Source organism: Siphateles boraxobius, unplaced genomic scaffold (assembly GCF_051911475.1).
Source record: "Siphateles boraxobius isolate OS27281-9 unplaced genomic scaffold, OSU_SipBor_1 19, whole genome shotgun sequence".
Lineage (NCBI taxonomy): Eukaryota > Metazoa > Chordata > Actinopteri > Cypriniformes > Leuciscidae > Siphateles > Siphateles boraxobius.
This window is the reverse complement of record NW_027508799.1, coordinates 34,422,639-34,445,500: the sequence shown is the minus strand read 5'-3', so window position 1 is coordinate 34,445,500 and position 22,862 is coordinate 34,422,639. Positions and strand designations below refer to the sequence as shown.

General features: G+C 37.7%; 1 protein-coding gene across 2 annotated transcripts; it reads left to right on the top strand.

Annotated features, from left to right (window-relative positions):
- The first annotated feature begins 212 nt into the window (after positions 1 to 212).
- slc38a2 (solute carrier family 38 member 2) lies at positions 213 to 20,513 on the top strand. 2 transcript variants are annotated; one of them, XM_077235185.1, is made up of 16 exons: positions 213 to 320; positions 11,826 to 11,951; positions 12,040 to 12,121; positions 12,207 to 12,322; positions 13,808 to 13,881; positions 13,970 to 14,062; positions 14,154 to 14,229; positions 14,590 to 14,672; positions 14,875 to 14,933; positions 15,053 to 15,190; positions 15,273 to 15,352; positions 15,918 to 16,018; positions 17,153 to 17,277; positions 17,453 to 17,597; positions 18,157 to 18,254; positions 18,361 to 20,513. In XM_077235185.1, exons 1-16 carry the CDS (start codon positions 298 to 300, stop codon positions 18,472 to 18,474), a joined length of 1,533 nt encoding a protein of 510 aa, XP_077091300.1. In that variant the 5' UTR covers positions 213 to 297; the 3' UTR covers positions 18,475 to 20,513. The 2 variants fall into 2 exon arrangements, with proteins under 2 accessions (XP_077091300.1, XP_077091301.1); XM_077235186.1 differs by lacking the exon at positions 213 to 320 and adding an exon at positions 10,444 to 10,730.
- The last annotated feature ends 2,349 nt before the right edge of the window (positions 20,514 to 22,862 follow it).

Here is a 22,862-nt window from a genome sequence, read left to right as displayed (position 1 = left end):
TTGGAATGCTCTTCCTTATCATGTGAGGTCTGCTCCTTCATTGGATATTTTTAAATCTACTCTGAAAACACATTTTTATTCTTTAGCTTTTGGAAACTTGTAATTGTTTTTATAGCGTAGGTCTGCTATGCATTATGTACAGCACTTTGGATCAATTTGTATTGTGTTAAATGTGCTTTATAAATAAAGGTTGTTGTTGTTGTTGTTGTTGTTGACCGTGTGAACGCGGCCTATAGTGTTGATGGTCGTTGGGTGGTTGGTCTCAAGTGAGAACAACAGTCTATCTTTAAGTCTCCAATGGCTCAAGTACCTTCTTTAATGTAAGTTTTGAGGTGTTTTGTAGGTTTTTTGTTGTTGTAATGTTACTGTTAGCCCCCGGGCGCCGCAGAAAAAATGTCTGCTTCTCTGTGTGTGCGCACTTGGATAGGTGCAATGCAGAGCACCAATTCTGAGTATGGAACACTATATTTGGCTATGTCACTTTCACTTCACTTTTTAACAAAAAATATAGCACCCACATTTCATCTCTGTGCTTGTTGTGTTCTGTCTTCCGGTTTGTATTTTCACTGGTTTGAGGCATATATCTTGCCATGTAGGATACGTGTTCTGAGTTTCTCTCCTCACTTTCTAAACTCTGATTAGATGGCCGTGTCAATAACTCACACCTGAGCTAGAGGGTTGAACACCTCACTTGGCACCCATGCATGAAACGCATAAATCAAACATCTAACATTCAAGTGCAAAACGGAGTGCCATATTTGTTTGTGTTTGCGGTTAGCGTGCAGGAACACAGCGTACTTTTACACTGTAAATGATCGAGTTTTTTGGCATGTTGCTGTTCTAGAGAAACCAACAACTGGAGATGTTTTTCTAATCACAAACTGTCACAGAACAGAAAATTATGGGCTTCAATTAATTAATTGATTACCTAGTGAAACTGGCTGGAACATCTGAAGCTTATGGTCCAGTTATTATCTAACATTGTTTTCATTTGAATGCCTGTTTGCGTATTTTATCGTAATGTCCTTCTGTAAACGACATTAGGCGACGCTTTTATAAAGGAATTGCATTTACAAAAGTTTCTCCTTGAAAAATATTTGAATTTATTTATTTTTGTTTTGTTTGTAAAGATTGTTAAATTATTGTATACCATTCATTGAAGTGTTATGATTAATTTAAAATTTGATTATGCCATGAATATAGCAATTGATGAGGTTATGGGGTTAAATAATAAATAAATTAAATATATAAGGAAATCCATTTTAAAGTTGTGGGCAAAACAGAATGGTGTATGGTGTAAAGATAATATCAAGATGCCACCTATTGGGGACTATTTTTTTAATAGAAAATATGTGTTTATCTATACAAAATGCAACTTAAGTTGTTGCCAGGGTGTTGTTTCTAAGGCCCGAGTCAAACCAGCCAGAGTTCAGGTCATAGTTAAACCACATAAAAGGTAAATAACCCTAAGATTAGGCTTCAAAAGGCTTGGCATATATGAGAATTCCTGCTGAAAACAAACCTAAAGGTCCATTCACTCAAAGAAGGACAACTATATTGCATCCACACCAGCGGACGACAAATCTGTTTATTATAAGTGTGCTGTATTTTTGTCGTCTGCACGCTTTAAGGCCGCGTGTGTCCACCAAAGCGTTTTTAGCCAGTTGAAAACGCCTAGCTATGGGCGCTTGAGAGCGTTTTGGCAGCACAGCAATTTTTTTTTCAGTTGAGACACTTCCGCAAAAGTGTTACTAGTATCTCATTTCACACATATTTTGTTTCTGTGTTGATTCTATATTAAAATGTCGATACAATGTAACGTATTTTCTCTGGCTCTTGTTTTAAATTATTTTTATTCCGTAATTATGCTTGTTGTTGTTATCTGTTGACATTGAACAAGCGGAATGTGGCGGTTGATCGGTGTGGTATTAGTCCCGCCCCTCCTCCACTGTGATTGGACGGTTGGGTAAAAAGTGACAGTGATGAGCGGTGCGTTTTACCCCAAAGTTGAACTTTCTTCAACTCTCGGCGACCAGTTTAAAACACCGGGCGCTCAGCGCTTCAGCGTGAAAAAAACGCTCAGCTCTTCGTTACGCTCATGACATTTAAAAAACGCGGCGCTCCCTTTGAAAACAATTGGAAAAATACGCCAGCCACGTGAAAAAACGCTTTGGTGGACACACGGCCTAAATGCTCAAGCCCATTAAAACAGGATGGATTCTGATTGGCTGTCAATGTTTTTATCGTTCATTAACTGGAAATGTTTGTCTATGAAAAAATTATAATATGCACTTTTTTTGTGTGTGCTTTTGTTCATTCTTTAACTGTATGGAGAAGAGCAATGGGAACATTTTTGAGTAAGCTAAATTATAATTTTTAGGTGAACTGTTCCTTTAAATCTCTGCTTCCACTCTCACTGCTCAGATTCCCAGAATGAGACTGCGAGATACAGGCGGGATGAATCCTGATCAAGCCGTCTCTTAATGTCACAGTAAGCATCTGATCAAGGCGTTCATTGGCCTCATTTAACAGGAAGAGAGATACAGTTAATCCACAGTTCTGTATAATAGGCTTAAGTGTGACCCAGTGTGTGTTTTTTTTTTTACATTTACCTAGAGAACAGGACAGTAACATCATGTCTTCTTTCGAGCCGTGGGTGATGATTGCATTATAAAAACATAAAGAGGCAGAAAGACGCTCAGTGGATCGCTGTGAACATAACCTTGAGGCAAAGCAAAACGGGGAATGGAAATTTCCCAAATGCATCGGGAAGGGTGGGATGGGCTGAGCTGCGCTGTCATGTGATTCAGATGAAAATGAAACACAGCCCTTTTTTATCTGTGTGAGCAGCACCTGGTCATTACAATGTCACATTTATTAGCTGATGACGCCAATCTGGTTTTGTCTTTGTGCACAAAGAGATAAATGACACTCTTCAGAAACACACATTTGAGATAAAATACAAGTAGCTATTGGAAAACAATAGCTGCTTAATAAATCTAAGTGAGCTGTATACAACCATTGTCTTCAAACCAGTTTTTATTTTAGTTTTATTAATAATTTGTATTAGTTTTCATGGTAATTTTAGTAAAAAAAAATTGTCATTTCGTTGTGCTTTTGTCATCAATGTTGCTATTTTGGTTTATTTTTATTCGAGTTTATTGAGTTAGTCATTTTAGTGCTGTAATTTCCCAAACACGCTCGAAGCGCTTCACAACAAACACAACACGGCCAATCACAACACGCTGGTCCAGCCGGCCAATCAGAGCGCAGTGTGTTTTTCAGAAGGAAGGGTTTCATAGAGACAGGAACTAAACAGAGAGTTTGTATTTTTTTCCGATTTTCGAATCGTTTTTTGCTTCAAATCAAAGTTTGATGGCTTTAAATATTTAACGAAGACTTTTTAAAAAAAAAAGTCTATGGGAGAAATGAATACTTCCGGAACAAGCGCCGCTATAAAAGGAGATGGGCACTGTTGCACTATAGATAGAGCATGTGACCGTATGTTTGGTCAATAGTGTGAGGTAATGCAGTGTGAGACAGAGCTTTGGTATGTGTTATTCTTCCTGTCACTTCCGTCTCTTTACCCCCAATGTCCCTGCACAGGAAATTGTAACATTGTTGTTCAAGTTATGTAAACCGTGCCGACAGATACTGTATTTTATAACCGTATTCAGACCTGATTTCCTGTGGGGAATTAAGGGAATGCGCTTTAGATGTTTGGCGTGGCGATTAAATCACGCTCCATTCCTGTAATACAATAATCTCACAGCAGAATATTATGATGGCATATGTTTTATTAGTCTGTTGTGGCAAGTTTTATGCGTCTCATGTACAGTATGCAGTGCCAGTGAGGAGTTTACCCAGGAATCCTGATCGCTGTAATACCGTTCCCCAGCTCTCTGTAGACACAAACTCTACAAGTCACTGGGTTCATGTGCTTTGGATCCGGGTTGTCTTTTACAATATTAATGGAAAGTTCTGATGGCGTTTTAGAGGTTCGTCAGCTACTCCTGCAGGTCCAGGAATTCAGAGGTCTTTCAGCTGTAAGAGGATTACAGGTCCAAAGCTTCATATCAAAAGATGGCCGTATTCCTCCCTGGCTAATTTCTGCTGTTCATCTGGAAAATTCCCTGGATTTATGTCATGGCTCATTGTGGTTACATTCTTGGCGTTGTTGTGGTGGTGGTGATGACCTTCACTAGGACCAGGGTTATTATCGTTAACTAAAACTATTAAAAACATTTCTGGTAATTGGAATGAAAATAATCTTTGAGCTTGTTATCTTAAAAAAATGTATGCAGCTGATTACCAGAATTTTTTAAACTTTTTAAAAACTTATTAGAGCTTACAATGTTCACTAATCAAACCCATGACCTTGGCTTTGCTAGCGCCAAGCTGTACAGTTTAAGTTACAGGACGGCTGGATTATATTATGTCTTGTGTGTTGGTATGATAGTTTGGATGCTGGTTTAGTTTTGCTGGGGAATATGCATCATTTTCATTACATTAAGTCCACCAGTGAGACCAGCATCATAATGCTCATCATCCTGCTGGTTTATCTTTTCATTCGGGACTTAAGCATTCGCAAATTTAAATTTATACTGTCACAGATGCTGATGATGAGATTCTGAGTGTTCTGCAGTTCTGTTAACCTCCTATAACATTGACCTTAAATATATTTCAAATCTCATCTTACTGCGACACTCGGTGTAGAACTTGGCTTGGTGTTCAGAAACACACACTAGTAAGGCTGCACAAAACATCAGGGTCAGTGAAATGCACATACTTTCACAGTTTCACTTCCTGTCTGTGTCGAGAGCGTTTGTTTTCCAGTCTAATGACTCTGTTATAAACACATCAAAGCCTCCTGCCTCATCTGTACACATCGGAAACATAACACCATCAGATGTGATGATAGTGCTGACTATATTTAATGCGAGTCCATAAACTAGAGGACATGCGTACCATTATCTTCCTGGTATAACCATTCCCTATTTTTTCTTTTGTTTCTCAAGTTTGTGCACTCAAGAATCGCTGTGTTTTAATCATGACTTAAGTCAAAAGCTATGCTTGTGATATTTGGTGTTTGTGGTGTTAATTACTAGAACAGTCTCAAACTCAGTTCTTGGAGGGCCACAGACTTGTAGGCCCAGTCCCAATTCGCATACTATCCGTCCTAAATAGTATTCGAAAATAGAATTAGTACGTCCCAAATCGTAGTATGTTGAAATGAGTGTTCCAGAGACACCCGGATGGTTTACTATTTCCGGTCAGAATCCGAAGTGCAGATCGATGCATATTAGCTAACGGCTAATATTGCCCACAACCCATCGCACATTGGACGAGGATTCGGTTAGAACTACAAACTTAAAAAAACTACAGACATGGAGGATGCGCGAGTTCGGCGGTTATGTAGAGAGGTTTAGATAAAGGGGTTTGAGTGATTAATTATCAGTATCTAACCTGACGAAAATGTATTTATTCAACGTTGTCTACATTATATTGCATCTGCAGCAACATTGTGAACTTTTGTAAAGATATGTTTAGCCATTACCTTTTAAATGCATCATTATATTCAAATTGCAAACACATGAGGAGAGTCTCCGCATGAGAGACCCACGACTGCAGATGAACGTGCTACAACATTTCTCTCCGAAACGGTTGGAAATCAAATTAGATTGAATGGAGGATTTTAACTGTGACAAGATGATTAACAGGTCAGTTTACGGTGATGCACGCAACAGATCAGTCCGTTAAAGATGACGTGATAGTATGTGCCAAAGCTTACCTACTCTTTTGCTACACACTCAAAAGTATGTACTATTTCTTCACAAAAAGAGTACATAATTTTAGGTCGTAGTATAAGTAGGCGAATTGGGATTGGGCCACAGAGTTCAACCCTAATTAAACACACCTGATCCAGCTAATCAAGGTCTTCAATATTACTTCAAAAACATCCAAGCAAGTGAGTTGGAGCGAAACTCTGCAGGGCTTTGGCGCCTCAGAAACTTTGTTTCAGACCATTGTTGTACTAGTACATGTTTTCGTGCTTGAATGTTTTTGAACTGTTTTTGTCGTTTGCAGATTGGTTGTTCAACCACGTTGGATAATGATGCCACGCAGGTGGTGGAGCAATAACTTCTTTTAATTAATCCGTTTTATATCGAATTAATGCCAGCTTTTTTTACTATAGATTACGGAAATGGCATCTGATGACTAATTCTCATTTTTATTTTGCTTTATTTCTAGATTCAATCATAGGCTCGCTCTCGTGCACTAGAGCACATACAGATGATGCACATTCCTCAAAAACGGTCTTTTAATTCTTTTGACAAAGTAAAAGACATAGAATTAAATTTGTACATATTCGAAATGAAAGATTGTTCTGAATGTCAGCCTCCTTATTTTGCTCAAGATAAGGATTTATCAAGTCCACATGTCAGGCAAACAAGAAACTATGAAAATACAACAACAAAAAAGGAAAAAAGAAGCTATTTAAAGGTTCTTCATTGAATCATCAATGCCAATAGTCACAGATACTAGATTTTATATTATTTCATAATATCCGTCTGACAGGTTTCCAGCACTGGTGTCCTCAGCAGGGCCTATTATTATGAGGCATTTTGCTATTGAAGTGATGTGCATAGCGTGATCTTTGTGTCAGACTCTCCGCAGGTTCCCATGAGTGCGGACAGCGGGTGGCTGTTTGTTTAATTCGAGGGGATAAAATGATTATATAAGAGTGAGCCAGGAGCCAGGGGAAGATGAGCCGACCTCTACCCCTGATCAGCAGGAGACCGGCGGGATGTCTTCTCTCTCACGGACCCTTGTGCTCTGAGAACCAAGAAATACTCAGAAAATCTCCAGAACCTTCCTTTTACGCTTTAATTTTCATTTCAGCTATATGAGTTTCAGAACTTTACCTAGAAGAAATTCCAAGCCATTCGTCACCCACAATAGAGGATGAAGGTTGAAAACTTTAAAACCAAAAAAAAAATGATTGACGCAATTAGCTTTCACAATTTAAAGTTGAGCATTTCCCGGATATAAAGGCTAGTAAAGGGCAGATAATTTGGACTAATAAAAGTCTAATAAAAGAAAAAGCCTACCTGAACGAATGGGTAAACACAGTACCTCACTGAAGTATTTACAGAACAAGATGTTTAATTTACAGGACAGAAAAAGCCATGGGTTTAGTTTGCCCTTTCACACACTCAACATTTCAGTTACCTGCTTTTTTCAGCTCAGGAGAAGAGGTGAACCAGTTCAGAGGGCTGGAAAAGGGTTTTGCAAAAGGATTTCTATATATTTGGGACTCTGTTAGTCCACAGTCAGGCAGATAGTTTACCAAAGGAAGAAATTTAGCACCACTATACCTCTCCATGGGACGGGACGTCCTACAAAGATCGGTGTGATGGTAAACTGTAAAAACCTCCAACAGGTGACACAGAATTAGGATATCACGACACATGATAACGCAAGGAAAACACGGGCAAGAACAGTGTTCATGGGAGGTTATCAGAGAGAAACTGTTTTCCTGAAGGAAAAACATTGCTGCCCATCTCAAGTTTGCACAAAACCTTCCAGGATGTTCTGATGCTCTACTGGAAAAATATTCTTTGGACTGATGAGATGCAAGAGAACATTTTGGTAACTTTTAATTTCTTGTAAAGATGCATAACCCCCACCATCACCAAAAAATGTTTAATAAAATAAAACTCCTCATGTAGTTTCAATCCAAAAAAATGTGTTGAAAGTCAGGTTTGGATTGACATGAGGGTGAGTAAATGTTTGTTTGAGGTTATTGCCAATAATAGAGGTTAAAAGGGGTTCTGCATTTTTAATGATCTTGGTAAAAGCATTTGTTCAATGAGGAACATGAACTCTGAAACCACATTTCAGAAACCATTACTTCAGAAATCCAGATGATTGCAATGGATTCACAGTGAATTGGTATTATCTGAATGAATGAATTAAAATCTGTTGACCTGTTCTGCATTGAACAAACACTATTTGATTGCAGATGCAAACTTGTTTATCTTCTGACTTGATAAACAAGTGTTTTACTTGATAAAATGGCTCACATACTGTAGTTTTCTTCATATTGGTAAATGAAAGAATTAGTTCAATGAAGATATGAACATTTTTAGACCACATTTCAGAAACAATTCATTCCAAAATCCAGACTATTCCAATGGATTCACATTGAAAAGCTTTCTGAATGAATTTTAAATCTCTGTTGACCAGTTCTAAACGCTATAAAATTGAATTGCAGATGCAAACTTGTATTTCTTCTGACTTAATAAACAAGGTTCTTGATAAAATGGCTCACATAGTTTTCTTCTGCATTAAAACTGATATTGGTCAGTGAAAGCATTAGTTCAATTTACATTTTTAGGCCACATTTCAGAAACCATTCATTCCGCAATCCAGATTATTCTAATGGATTCACATTGAAAAGCTTTCTGAATGAATTGTAAATCTGTTGACTTGTTCTGCAGTGAACAAACGCTATCAAATTTGACTGCATGCAAACTCGTTTACTTGATAAAATGGCTCTCAAGTTTTTTTTTTTTGCATTATAACTCATATTGGTCAATGAAAGCATTAGTTCAATCAAGATATGAACATTTTTAGACCACATTTCAGAAACCAATCATTTAGAAATCCAGATTATTCCAATTGGATTTACATTGAATAGCTATCTCCTAAAGTTGTTCTTTGAACAAATGCTTTTGAAATGTAACTACTAGTACTCATATTTTGTACTATGGAAAGCGTGCCATTTCTCAATGGATGCTATCGTTTCAAAAGCAGAGTTGGGATTTCTTCCATCCCTTTTTCACACAGTGTGTAGACAGAAAAATGCTTTTGTTGATCGAGTCTTACCTATAGAGTCGGGGCGTCGCCGGGGGCCCACGGCCCGTTTCAATGGGTCAGACATTCCAACATCCATGTTCTTTTGTGAACTCCAGCTCAGAGACCGCAGTGGCCTTTAATCCGAGGGTAAATCACTGTAGATCGGAGTCCCGTACGGCCCTGCTCCACTTCCACTGGGGGATTTGGCTGATTGGGGGGGTGACGAACAACTTCTGTGTGAAGGTGGTCAGGCGAGTGATTCGTTTGAGTTGTGCTGGGAGTGAAACAACAAACTCAACTCGTTGCCCTTGTCTGCAGTGACCCAAAGCAGTGCGGGGCGAATCATTCCCGACTTGTTTAATTTGTCATTGTGTCTAACGTCATCGCAGAAGTTCCTTTTTTAGGAAAATGCCTCCTTTTGTTCCTCGCGGACCCTCTCTTCGGCATCACAGTCATGTGGTTTCATGATCTTATTCACTCTCTTAGAAAAGTCTACTGTTTCTATGTAGACAGAAATTATTAAAATGAGCATCTACACTTTTACTGTATGTCAAGAATTGACTAAAAGTATGTCTATTTCTCCTAACACATTTTAGGGGGAACTTTTGAGACAAAGATGAGTTAAATCATAGACTGAGCAGCAACTTCTAAACCTGATGTGGGTATGTAATGTAGGGCATACGGTGGGTTGTGGCCTATATCTGGTTTCTCTGAAGTCAAAATATTTTTCATTTTTAGACCACAATTTAGAAAACATTCATTCCTGATAATTCCAATGGATTCGCACAGATATAGACCCCCAATATATTCTCCTTTACCACGCAGAATATTAAGAATATTTTATTGTGCAAATCTTTCATTGCTCATGGAAATTTTTTTTTTTTAGTTTCTACATTTCAAATTTAGATGTTTCTAATGACATGTCTTAAATAGATATAAATTTGTCAATCCTTGACGCATAGTAAACGAAGACATGTGAGATTACTTCTTTTCACTCAATTGAATCTAATTTCTGTCTACTGAGAAACACTAAGACATCACAGCAATGACTTTTCAAGGGACAACCAGCGTACAGAGGAATAACATGAATGTGGACAGCTGTGATCATTTGGTCTTGAGAAAATTTAGATGTGATATTGAGATATTTTGTATTTTAGAGTATTAGACTGTAATGTGAGAGATCACTGAAGGGTTCTTTATTGGCATTGATGGTTCTTGCATTATTTGTTTATGTTCTTTACAATAAGACATTTTTTTTTTAAGAACTTTTCACTCAAAGGTTCTTTGGCATCGCTGTGAAAACCCCATTTTGGAACTCTTGTTTTTAAGAGTCCAGGAGAAATTCTGCATTTGATCTCATTGCTGTATAGGAGAAACAATTGTGATATTAACGGTTTAATTCGGTAAATTGTATGATGTTGAACGCCTTCCCGGGGAATGGAAAGATACTCACTCGGGTCAGTAAGGGCTGGAAAGGCTGTTCAGTGTTTGTATACAATCCACGCAGAGGCTCAGCCCACTTTCCGGCTGATGCAATGCGACCGGCTTTGGAATATAAACCGTCATTCAGCATCAGAACACGACAGTGATACCGGACGCGCCTAGAGGACATCTCCGTTTATCTTTAACAATAATATTAGTATTACAAATTGTAGGGTTTATAACTAGGCTATTACAGTGTTTATATTTATTATTAATTTACTTTATTAATATTTATTGGTTGTCTATTACGGTACATTCCTGAAGGATCAATTGTTATCGGTTCTGTAATTGATTACTGGAAAATTCTTTACGACTGGGAGGGTTTGCTCTTTTTACCCCATTCATACGGGAGCTGAAGAAACGGATTTTCTTCTTTAATTCTTGAGGTAAGATTTCATACCGGTTCGACATTATTTTGTTTCAAGACCTTTAAGATTTTCTGATGTTTTTTATTTTATTTATCCAGGTAACACTGTTGTCTTTTTAAATCTTTTTTAATTCATTTTGCTCTGGTTTGTCTTGCTATAAGATCAGTTTTACGACGTAACTCATTCGTGTTTCATCATCTTTTTTTCTACACACCCGTTTAAAAGGAAGTCATTCATTCATTCATCAAACACACCTACGCCTGTGCAACTCTAATAACCTTAAACACTAATATTTTGGACAACTCTGTCAACGACTGCATAATAAATTAGCTAACGTTAGGCTACATGATTATTTTTTTTTATTTTTTTGGCGATGTCGTTTAATTTGACCGGTGATTGTTGATAAACGCGGGGGCGTCTGCTTCACACTCAGAGCATCTGCATCATTTTTGTCATTCATGAATTATTATCATTATTATGTGATCTTATATAATTATTCAATGATTTGGGAGTTTAAATGGAAATTCAAGATTTTAGTTCACGTTTATCATCTTAAATGTTTATCAGAATCGGTATAAATATTTTAAACGAGTCACCCGAAAAGAATAAATACCCTAAATGTGTTGTTTAATCATTTTGTTCAGCCTATATAAATATAGACTGACCAGACGTCGGTATAAATAGTTGATGACGATGCGACGGACGAAGCGCGTGCTGATCTGTTGTGCCGGTTTGTAATTTTCCACTCGGCTCTGGTTGGTCACATGACCTGATGCTCCTTTGCGGTGGCGCGCATTTGTCTGAAAGCAGGGAATGGAGCGCGCATTGATTATCGTTCAAAGATTTCTGGGGCCACACGTTTTCCTGTGAACACCATAGTAAAGGTGTTTCTGTAATGTTGTTTATTGAGTGCTGTTCTAATATTTTAGTTGACATAATATTACAATAAGCAATTAACCAACTACACAGATAAGTGTGAATGTTAGTAAACTATATATAACACAGATTTAAAGCCTCATTGGTTGCATCCCCAACACTAATCACCACAATGTTCAAGATAACCATAAATCCTTACAAAATAAGGAGACTATATTTCATTGTTTTTTATTACAGGATGAACAAAGACCCTGCAAATCCAAAGATGAGTCGTTTTAACATAGCTCCAGACATGGACAGCAATAGTTCCAACAGCGAGTACACAAGTTATCAAGATTGTTCCAACAAAGTCCCCTTCAACGGGTAAAACCTGCATCATTTGAGTCACTATTAGTTAATAGGTCAACTTATATAAAACAAAGCATTTTCTAATGCACTTATTTGATTACAGAATACAGTATAGCGACGTGGACGCCGAAAGTCAGAACTTCCTGTCTGATCACTTGGGCAAGAAGAAATATGAAGCTGAATATGTAAGTGGTTCATTTAGCCTAAGAGGTTTAATCAGATAGTGCACTTAAACATCATATTATAAATCTCGCTGTGCTTGTTTTTCAGAGCCATGGCTCGGCGTCTTTCGGGATGTCAGTGTTTAACTTGGGCAATGCCATCATGGGAAGTGGAATACTGGGACTTGCGTATGCCATGGCTAATACTGGCATCGCCATGTTTGTGTGAGTATTGAGGTTCTTCCCATGTGCGGGATCTGTTTCACCTCATACGAACTGCCGATAACACCTCAGTTTTAAAAATTTACATGCACATTTGCATGAGCCGATACTAGACCTGGTTACCACCCGCTTTTCTAGTTCATCAGAAAGTTCATATTTGTGTTAGCTGAAAGTATGTTCACAATTGTCCCCAATTAACAGGACTGCAAATTACCTGATTATGATAATTAGTTCCGTTAATGAGTCCAGTAATTTGCCCCAGATTCTGGTTTGTGTAAATCTACCGTAGCTGATCTGAATCAGTCAGTTCGGCTCTGATCAATGAAGTAAATGGAAGTCGTGCTTCTTCTTAGTGTTTATAAACAAAGCCGTGTGTGAGTTTCCACTGGTTATATAAAAGTGATGGATGCAAGTGGAGTCATACTGCATTGTTAATCCGTCTGGATGCCAAATCGTCCATCAAAGAATGACTTAAATGATTTCTTGGTTAACCGAAATGGGATTTCCAGTGACCGATAAATCAGGGTGGACAATGTAATCCGAATGATTTTAAACCGGAATTTGAGTTTAAACCAGGAAATTCGTTGAAATAAAGGGGCATGGCTGGTTTTCTTGAAGTGTTTGGAGGGAAAGCTTTACTGTTAGGTTAAAGAATGGGCTAAATAGTAAAGATGGATGCACGTGAAATGGAAATCTACTGAAGGTCACGCAGGTTATAATGGGATCAGTCGAGCTGCAGACAGTGGAATGAGTGAGTGTGTGAGAATATTATCAGGTCTAATCCAGTCACCTCCCTCTGTTATTAACACACGCGTGTTTGTGTGTGTGTGTGTGTGTGTGTGTGTGTGTGTGTGTGTGTGTGTGTGTGTGTGTGTGTGTGTGTGTGTGTGTGTGTTTGTAACGTGACGCATTACAGAGAGTCCATTATGTCCATTTGTGGGGCGAGCAAACGCTAGGTTTAAGTTGAGGCCATCTTGTCTACATTGACAAATCATTTAACATCTAAAGTCAACATGAATTTTCTGGTTTACTTAATGCATCCTAGCTAACAAAAACAACTAAACTAAGTTGAAAATGTTGTTTTTTAAATGGTTAATGGAACACTCCATTTGATCATTTTTCAAACATTATAGGACTTCTATTACTAAATATTACTTCTCTGAACATTCCGAAAACAAGTAACATTTAAAAAAAAACTTTAGATGAACTAAAACGTGTCAGAAAAAGAACGTTTCATAATTTATGTATTTATAATGTTTTTGTGCTAACGTTTTGAGAACATTATTAAAGACCAGAGAACCTTGCCAGAACGTTCCCTGTTAGCTGGGATATTCCAGATCTTTCTGTGCACACAATGTGTTTGATTAGATGGTTAAAAGGGTTTTATTTTCATCAAAGATGGGAAAAAACAATTGCAGTTCAAATTCTGCTTGTCTCAGAGAAAAGACTTAAACTTTCGGTGTTCTGTGTTTTTGTTAATTTCTGTAGGATCCTGCTGGTCGCGGTGGCCATTTTCTCGCTGTACTCAGTCCATTTGCTGCTCAAAACGGCCAATGAAGGAGGTTAGCGTCTCTCTGTGATACTGTGACCATGTTTCTATTTTTACCTGTGATAAGTGTGAGTTTTAACGCCCTGACTCCCTCTGTCCAGGTTCTCTGGTGTACGAACAGCTGGGGTACAAAGCCTTCGGGATTCCAGGAAAACTGGCCGCGTCCTGCTCTATCACCATGCAGAACTTTGGAGGTATGACCAGTAGTGTGAACGTGCAGATAACACTGAGTTTGGTTTAGTTTTTAAGGCACTAAAGTGTTTTCAAACTCTGTTTAAATCCCAGCAATGGCGAGCTACCTCTACATCGTGAAGTACGAGCTGCCCATCGTCATTAAGGCCTTCTTAGACACCAATGACAAGTAAGATTTCACAGGCTGATGTTGTTGTTGTTGCACTGGAATGTTTTTCAGCACTGCTTAGAACAGTGTGAGCGCTTCATTGTACAGCTGTCTGGCCGGGGGGGACTGAACGTCTGTTCAAAGACGTCGATTGAGAGCTTTGTGACAGTGACCTAATACAACAAACACTGACATTTAAGATTCAGACCCCTACTTGGAGCCCAAAGGCCCCTGCACACAAAGCAACATGATGCACGGCCCCAGACAGAACTGAAACACCGCAAACAAACTCACAGAATGTGTTTTTGAACCAGGATGTTGCATAACATCTGCGTGTTATTTCCTCAGCATTGATATCAATCTTTGTGATGTGTTTTGCAGCGCGTGGTACACTAATGGAGATTACCTGGTGCTTATAGTCACCGTCAGCATCATACTGCCTCTCTCGCTGCTTAAAAACCTTGGTAAGTAAGTGTGCTCGCAGGACAGTGAAACTCACAAAACCATCATTACTGAGGGATTATATTTTGCATAGAGAAAATTAAGATGCGTCAAATTAGTATTAGATTATACTTTATTTTACAATCTCCTTGTTACATGTAGTTACTATATACTTTGTGCATAATTACATCCAACCTCATGGTTTTTGTTTGTGTTTCTTCTCAGGTTATCTAGGCTACACTAGTGGTTTCTCCTTGTTGTGCATGGTGTTCTTCGTCATTGTGGTGAGTACTGAGATATTCATCACAAAATGCTAGTGAACACATGCAAATGAGAGCAAGAGTATCATTCGAGCTGCTATTGTTAGTCTGATGAGACGTTCCTTCCTGCTTTTGTTCTTCAGGTGATTTACAAGAAGTTCCAGATCCCGTGTCCACTACCTGAGAACTTCATTAACATCACAGTGAACGTCTCTCAGCCACAGGTCAACACCACTGAAGAAGAGTGCTGCAAACCCAAGTACTTCATCTTTAACTCGCAGGTACGACACGGATATTTGCATTGGCATATTTGCATTTGAGTGAGAGGAGTGTGTGGGATCTAACTTTATTGTTTTGTCTTAGACTGTGTATGCGGTGCCCATTTTGACCTTTGCGTTTGTGTGCCACCCGGCAATCCTGCCCATGTATGAGGAGCTCAAAGAGTGAGTAACATTTACGCTTAAATATTACACATTTAAAGAGGACCTATTATTCCCTTTTACAAATTCTTGATGTAGTTTTTGGGCTCTACTAGAACAGGTTCTCCTCATATTCTCCATTGTTGCGGCTCCTCTCTTCTCAGTCTGTCAGTAACGCTCTGTTTACTTCCTGTCTGAATGAAGCCCCTCCTTCTGAAAAGCACACTGTGCTCTGATTGATCAGCTGGATCAGTGTGTTGTGATTGGTCGAGCGCTTCGAGTGTGTTTGGGAAATGTCCCGCCCCTTACCATAACCACAAGTTTAAACACACTACTAACTAACTCAACCAGGCCCCGCCCCTTTATTTTATGTATGAATTATTTAAATGAGGAATATTGTGACGTGCTCGTTCAGAAACACTGACACTGATATAGAGGATAACTCCCGCTGGAGGGACTTTTTCATGGAAAACAGCATAATATGTCCTCTTTAATGCTTTTTGAGAGTTTAACCTCTGTACATTTTTTATAGTATGAATCATGGAAACGCTAAGACAAACTAACACTTTCTCTAACTTTCCATCTGCAGCCGCTCCCGAAGGAAGATGCAGAACGTTGCAAATGTGTCGTTCCTGGGAATGTTTATCATGTATCTGGTGGCTGCACTGTTCGGATACCTGACCTTCAACGGTGAGCAGAACGCATACGCACGCACACATCAGAGCCTGAACGGCTTACAAAACACGTTACGACACATTTGATAGTCCAGCACTGGGTTGAAATGTACAGTGAGGCTGTTTGTTTTAAACGGAGGTGTGTCCATTAAATGGCTTCGGATTGATCCGGCAAAAGGCCAGCGGTGAACCTGTTTTTAGGTTTTGGGAACGAGTGAGAGACGTTAAGCTGGAGATGTTACGCAACGGAGGGATTTCTCAGACGCAGCGAAGGAAAAATAAACATTTGTGTGGGATGAGTTCTTTGATGTTCTGCACAAACTTGTTGTTGACATACGCTTATTTTATTTCAGCTAGTTTCCAAGCCAACATTTCTTATTTCCATTTAGTGCCTTTATTTATTTTCTATTTTAGAACTTGACGTACTAAAATAACTAAAACTAAAACTTATTAAAAATATACATATTTTAAAAACAAATCAAAATCTTAAAACCAGATACACAACAAAATTACTGTAATGAAAATGGAAGATATTTAAAAGAGCTTATTTTATTTTCTTGTTAGTTTAGAGCCCCCCCAAATTTATTTGTTATTAAAGAACTCAAATGAAAAGTGACTAAATGAATAAATTAAAAAAGGTCATAAAAAATAAAATTATATTTTAAAAAGTAAATTTTGTTTAAACTACAACATTTCTCATTTGCATTTAGTTATTTTATTAATTTATGTTTTACTTTAGAACTTAAATTACCAAAACATCTAAAACCTATTAAAAATGTATATACATAATAAAAAAAAATTAAAACTAAAGAAACGGCCAAAAACACAACAAAATTACTAAAACCTACTAAAATGAAAATGGAAAATATAAAAAAGCTTATTTTATTTCAGCTTGGTGCCTAGGCAACATTTATCAATTTCATTCAGTGCTTTTATTTTTTATTTTACAACTTGAAATACTAAAACAACTTAAGTTGATTCAAATTTAATACAAACATATGCATATTTAAAAAAAAATCTAAAACTAAAAAAGGCCAAAAACACAACAAAATTACTGAAACAAAAACAAAAATTAAAAATCTAATCATAAAACAACAATGTAATCTCAGTGATGTTTGAAGTAAAGATGTGGTGTTTTTGTGTTTGACAGAGGCCGTTGAACCCGAGCTTCTGCACACTTACTCAAAGGTCTACAGTTTCGACGTGGTGCTTCTGATCGTGCGTTTCGCCGTGCTGACCGCCGTGACTCTCACCGTGCCCGTGGTTCTCTTCCCAGTGAGTACTCCACACATTCCCAGCTCTTCACACACACACACACACACACACACACACACACACACACACACACACACACACACACACACACACACACACACACACACACACACACACACACACACACACACAAACGCTGCAGGTGTGCTGATGTAAGGTGTGTTCTCTACTTCAGATCCGCACCTCAGTCAATCATCTGCTCGGAGCCTCTAAAGACTTCAGCTGGCCTCGTCACATCTGCATCACCGTCGCCCTGCTCGTCTGCGTCAACATCCTCGTCATCTTCGTTCCCACCATCAGGGACATCTTTGGATTCATCGGTGAGTGGGACACAGGATATGATGTGTCATTTTTGTGTCATTAATATACTATTTGCGGTTTTCATCATTATTTTGAAGTTCTAGTCATTTGGTTCTGCGTCTATACAACCACAAACAAATTGTGTATAAAGTTTTTACTTTGTAATTATTTGTGAAATTTACTAGCATCTTCTGAGTGAAAATTGCATCAAAGGAATAACAGATTGAATTAAACATGAAATTCTGAAGTAGAAAGTCTAAAATAGGATTTTCTTGTGAATTTATTGTATAATTACAACTTTGAAAAATTATTTAAAAATAATAGTTTATTTTAAAAAATATAAATTATAATATAAATATAAATTTACTTAGTAGTACTTCAACTTAAAATATTAAAAATGAAACTTGTTCATTTTACAACTCTATTTACAACTTTGAAAAATATTTTTTTACAATATAGTTTTTATTAATTTTAATTTCTGTTTTAGTTATTTTAGTACTTCAACTTAAAAGTTCTAAACGTTGCCTTGTCAACTATCTAAATTGAGTTGAGCATATTTTATTTCATGTCTCTCTTCAGGTGCGTCTGCTGCTGCTATGCTGATCTTCATCCTGCCTTCAGCCTTCTACATCCGACTGGTGGAGAAGGAGTCCATGAGATCAGTGCAGAAGATCGGGGTAAGAGACTCGTGTGTGTGTGTGTGTGTGTGTGTGTGTGTGTGTGTGTGTGTGTGTGTGTGTTCTTGAGGATGACAGACTCTCATCACACTCTCGCTCTCCTCAGGCGTTGTTGTTCCTCATCATGGGAATCGTGGTGATGATCTGCAGCATGACTTTGATCATCCTGGACTGGATCCACAACGCAGGGTCTTCAGACGACCACTCCGACGGCCACTAGTGGGCGTGTCCTAACGCTAATTGACATGCAGAAGGGGCGGAGCCTATCCGCTGACTCTGCAACTGAGAACTAGAAGAAGCTGCTCTAATATCAGCGCAGAGCAAAGACAAACATCCCATTCTGAGAGAATGTCCTGAACTTTGTACAGTATGCTGTTAGGCCACACAGATGGTGATCCACTCGTATTGTTTTGCTTCTTTTTTTGTTTTTGTCGATTTGCTTTCCTATTGTGTTGAGTTTCGTTGGTACGTCTTACAGGAGCGTGTGCATTATTCACCGTTTCCAGGTTTAGTACTCGCAAACCAAAACCAGTCAACACCAAACGGAGACGCACGCGTGTTCGACATCCGTTTGTACCTTTGCCAAAAATATCGGTGTTTGTATGTGGAAAAGCACTTACTCCTTTTCAGCAAATGTGAAAAACTGTTATTCCGCACATTTCGGCTGTGCTTTAAACGCATTTGTTACAATGCCATTTATACTGTACTACTTGAGTCACCTTTACCTGTCGTGTAGATCTACTAATGAACAAATATTGATCGCTAGTTGGTGATTTCAGGCAGGTGGAACGGCTGTATGAATTTGCTGTAACTTATTCAAACCCAGACGACAGCGAAGGGTGCCTTAAAGTCAACACGAGCTCAAAAACTACACGTTCTTGATCTACACTGCAAAACATGATGCTCTTCCTCAGTGTTTCTGTCTTGTTTTACAGTACAAATATCTAAACATTCTTAAATCAAGACGCATTTACTGATATTCAGAGCTTCAGATATTAAGTCTTGTTTACTGAGAATGCATTAAAATAGCTAAAAATATCTGCCAATGGGGTCAGAAAAATAATCTTGTTGAATTAAGATTATTTTTCTGACCCTGTTTTAAGCAAAAAACTCACTTCATTTGTATATATTTTTCATTAAATAAAGCAATGAAAAATCATATAATTTTGCTTCTCCAGCAAATGTTTTTCAGTACAAATATCTAAACATTCTTAAATCAAGATACAAGACAAAAATACTGACTAAAATAATTTTTTTGCAGTGTAACTGTCAACGATTCATCATTGCACGTTCTCTGAAATCACTGTTCAACTGACATCACATCAAAATGATGTTTGCGATAGTTGAATAACTATTTAATCACTGTTTTAGACTTTTGTAGGATATTCTAAACACTTATAAACTGAAGGTTACGACAATAATAGCGACTAATGGTTTTTAAAAAAGTTGAATATCCTGTTTTATGGCACATAACAGAAGTAGAATGAGCTGCTAATGTGTTTCACGTTGACTTTAAAGCTTCACGGTCTGATTGTCATTTGCTTCGGATGAACTACATACAGAATCAAATGTCAGAACGTTGTTGGTGAGGGGAAATGAGACCGTTCGTTTTTAACTTGACTTGCCATTTCAGTGTTTGCCATCGGCAGCTTGAACGAGAGACCAACAGACGGGGAGTGTGTGTCGTCCACTTATCAGCCGTTATTAGTGTGGTGAATTGATAGGCCACACACACACACACACCTCACTGTGCTTCCAACGGCTCAAACCTCATGTGTCATCCAACCTGTTACTCTCCAGCCGTTATTTATGGAAAAACATCAGTGTAATTTAATCTATTTTACTATATTTATATATATATATATTGTATATATGTGTATATACCACAAAATGAACTGTATATATGCTGTCAATTTTTCTTTTTTCTTCTTCTTTTGTTAAACTTTTGCTCAACATGTTTGAAATATGAAAATGGCTTTAGATGTCGCTCGGTGTGTGTCGGGGCCCCGATCGGCCCCTCTTCATCTGGCTGTGAATGTCAAACTGAGCTCAAGATTCGGTTTGTAGTCGGCCTCGACACACACACACACACACTCTCACATACCTTTTACATCACTACTAAATGCTGTAGTCGAAGCCGAGAGGGGTGAAGCGCTCCTCATGTACAAGAGGCCATTCCTGCGAATGATACGCTCTTGTTTCAATGAAACACTATGTATATCATGTAATTAATGTCTATTAAAGGTTGAAGATAACCCAGTTATGTGTCGTTAATATTTTTTATAGAAAGAATTTACATTTATTTTTAATTGAAAGAAGTGCTTTTGTCAGTGGTTACACATAATGAGAGTTCAAAGAAACCTATATAGATGTGTGTGTGTGAGAGAGTGTCAGTGTGAAAGAGAGTGTGTGTGTGTGAGAGAGAGAGAGTGTGTGTGTGTGTGTTATTTGTAAAGGATTGTGTATATATAATTTCAAGTTCAGACATGAGCACAGATCAAACCTACTGTGCTATAAATTGATCTTTATTTCATACAAGGTCACACTAAACATTTTAGGATATTAAAATTACACTTATTTACTTTTTTAATTTAATGATGTGTTTTTGTCAGTGGCGTTGCACATAATGAGAGTAAAAAGAAACCTAAAAATGTAAATATGTATATTATTATGTATTCATAATATGTATATGATAAAATGTATTAATACGAAAGGGATAAACTCTAGTCTAAACCATCAAAAGTGTAACTGACACACACACACACGCACGCACACACACACACACACACACACACACACACACACACACACACACACACACACACACACACACACACACACACACACACACACACACACATACACACACACACACACACACACACACACACACACACACACACACACACACACACACACACACACACACACACACACACACACACACACACACACACACACACACACAGAGAGAGAGAGAGAGATGAAATGCTCAGACTGTTTAACAGGTAGTTGAGATTCAACAACATTTTAAACAAAAAATAAAATCTAAATTGTTACAGAAAGTTGTTTTTGATCATGTCTAAATACATATCAAAATGCAATACCTGATAAAAGGATTGTCTGAACAATTTTATTATCAGTCTGAACATTATGATTTCAGCAATTAAAAATCAGTTAAAAAAAGAAACCTAAAAATGTAAATATGTATATTATTTACATTAGAGGTGGTGATGGCGCAGTGGATAAGACACGGGTTCAAATCCACTGTGTGACACCAATGTGTCCCTGAGCAAGACACTAGACACTAGACCCCTAGTTGCTCCAGAGGCGTGCAACCTCTGAAATATAGCAATTGTAAGTCGCTTTGGATAAAAGCGTCAGCTAAATGAATAAATGTAAATGTAAAAATAACCAAATTGCACTAATCTGCCTATGTTTCATTTATACATACTTCTTGAATAAAAAAAAAAGAAGAAGAAAATGTGTATTTTATATTGTTTTGTATTGTATTGTTTTATATAGAAATAATTGGTGTATAATGAATTATTTAGAAGAATGAGACTCTTCCTGTTTCCCCTTTTTGACATTACTTTAATCCCTTGCCATGGCAACACTGTTCCAGATTTCCAATATCTGGTCAGCATCTTTAATGTCTTGGCATCATGTTGGAAAAGTTTAGAGTGAATCAAATAAACTTGCTAGGAGTACGTTAAAAATGTTCTAAGGCTTTGCTTACACGTGTCGAGTTTCATGCAATTGGAAGCATGTTAAGAATCTTGAGAATGATATTAATATCCTTTGTTCTTTCTGTTTAGAGAAACCTGACACTACTTTATATTTATTTAGGAACTGCTGTCTCACAGTGACATTTGGGTGTGGCGTTTGTGATTTTACCAAATGTTATGTGAATCCTAACTTTGAATTTAAATGTAATTTTTGGTTTTCATTAATGTGAAAAGAATCTTATAAACCTTATTTTCTGTTAGCTAAATACCACATTCATAAATGTAAATTTTCTAAATTCAATCCTCTTTTTGAAAGATTTAAATTTGAATTGGAAAATGTATTTTGAATCTATTGAGTTCTCTAAAAAACTTAAACACTACAAGAACAGTGAACCGCCGCCATCTTGGAACAGGGGTCTAGTGGGTCTAGTCAAAGGAAGTAGCTCGGAAGTAGCTAGGTAACGTCTATGGGTAACATAAAATTTAAATGGCTAGGTAATGCTGCTATCTCCGCCTGTACTTCGAATTCATGGATGATGCCGGACTTTTGTGCTGCGTATGGATGTTCACAAGAACGAAATCTAAAAACCAGACAGCAAGGGGATTACGTTTCACAAGAATGTGAAATTTTATATACATATATAAAAAAATAATTTCTCTGGACTCAATGATAAATACATGTCTGACCGTTGGAACGAACCAAAAAAACTAGAAAATCGCATTCATGACGATTTATGGTGATTTTATTTCCGTTAGACCTTTTCCTACATTGACGCTGATGTATTAAAGAGGAGGGGCTCCCGGGGGCTCCCCTGTTCCAATATGGCGGCTCTATTGACGCATTCGTTCCAATGAACTGCCGTAGCCAAGGCGACATCTA

What these genes read in the sequence shown, in the direction of transcription:
- slc38a2 (XM_077235185.1), top strand. Translation starts at nt 298, where the DNA reads ATGGCTCAAGTACCTTCTTTAAT. An exon ending in ACTTCATCTTTAACTCGCAG is followed by an intron (nt 15,191 to 15,272) that starts GTACGACACGGA and finishes GTTTTGTCTTAG; the next exon opens with ACTGTGTATGCGGTGCCCAT. An exon ending in TGCCCGTGGTTCTCTTCCCA is followed by an intron (nt 17,278 to 17,452) that starts GTGAGTACTCCA and finishes TCTCTACTTCAG; the next exon opens with ATCCGCACCTCAGTCAATCA.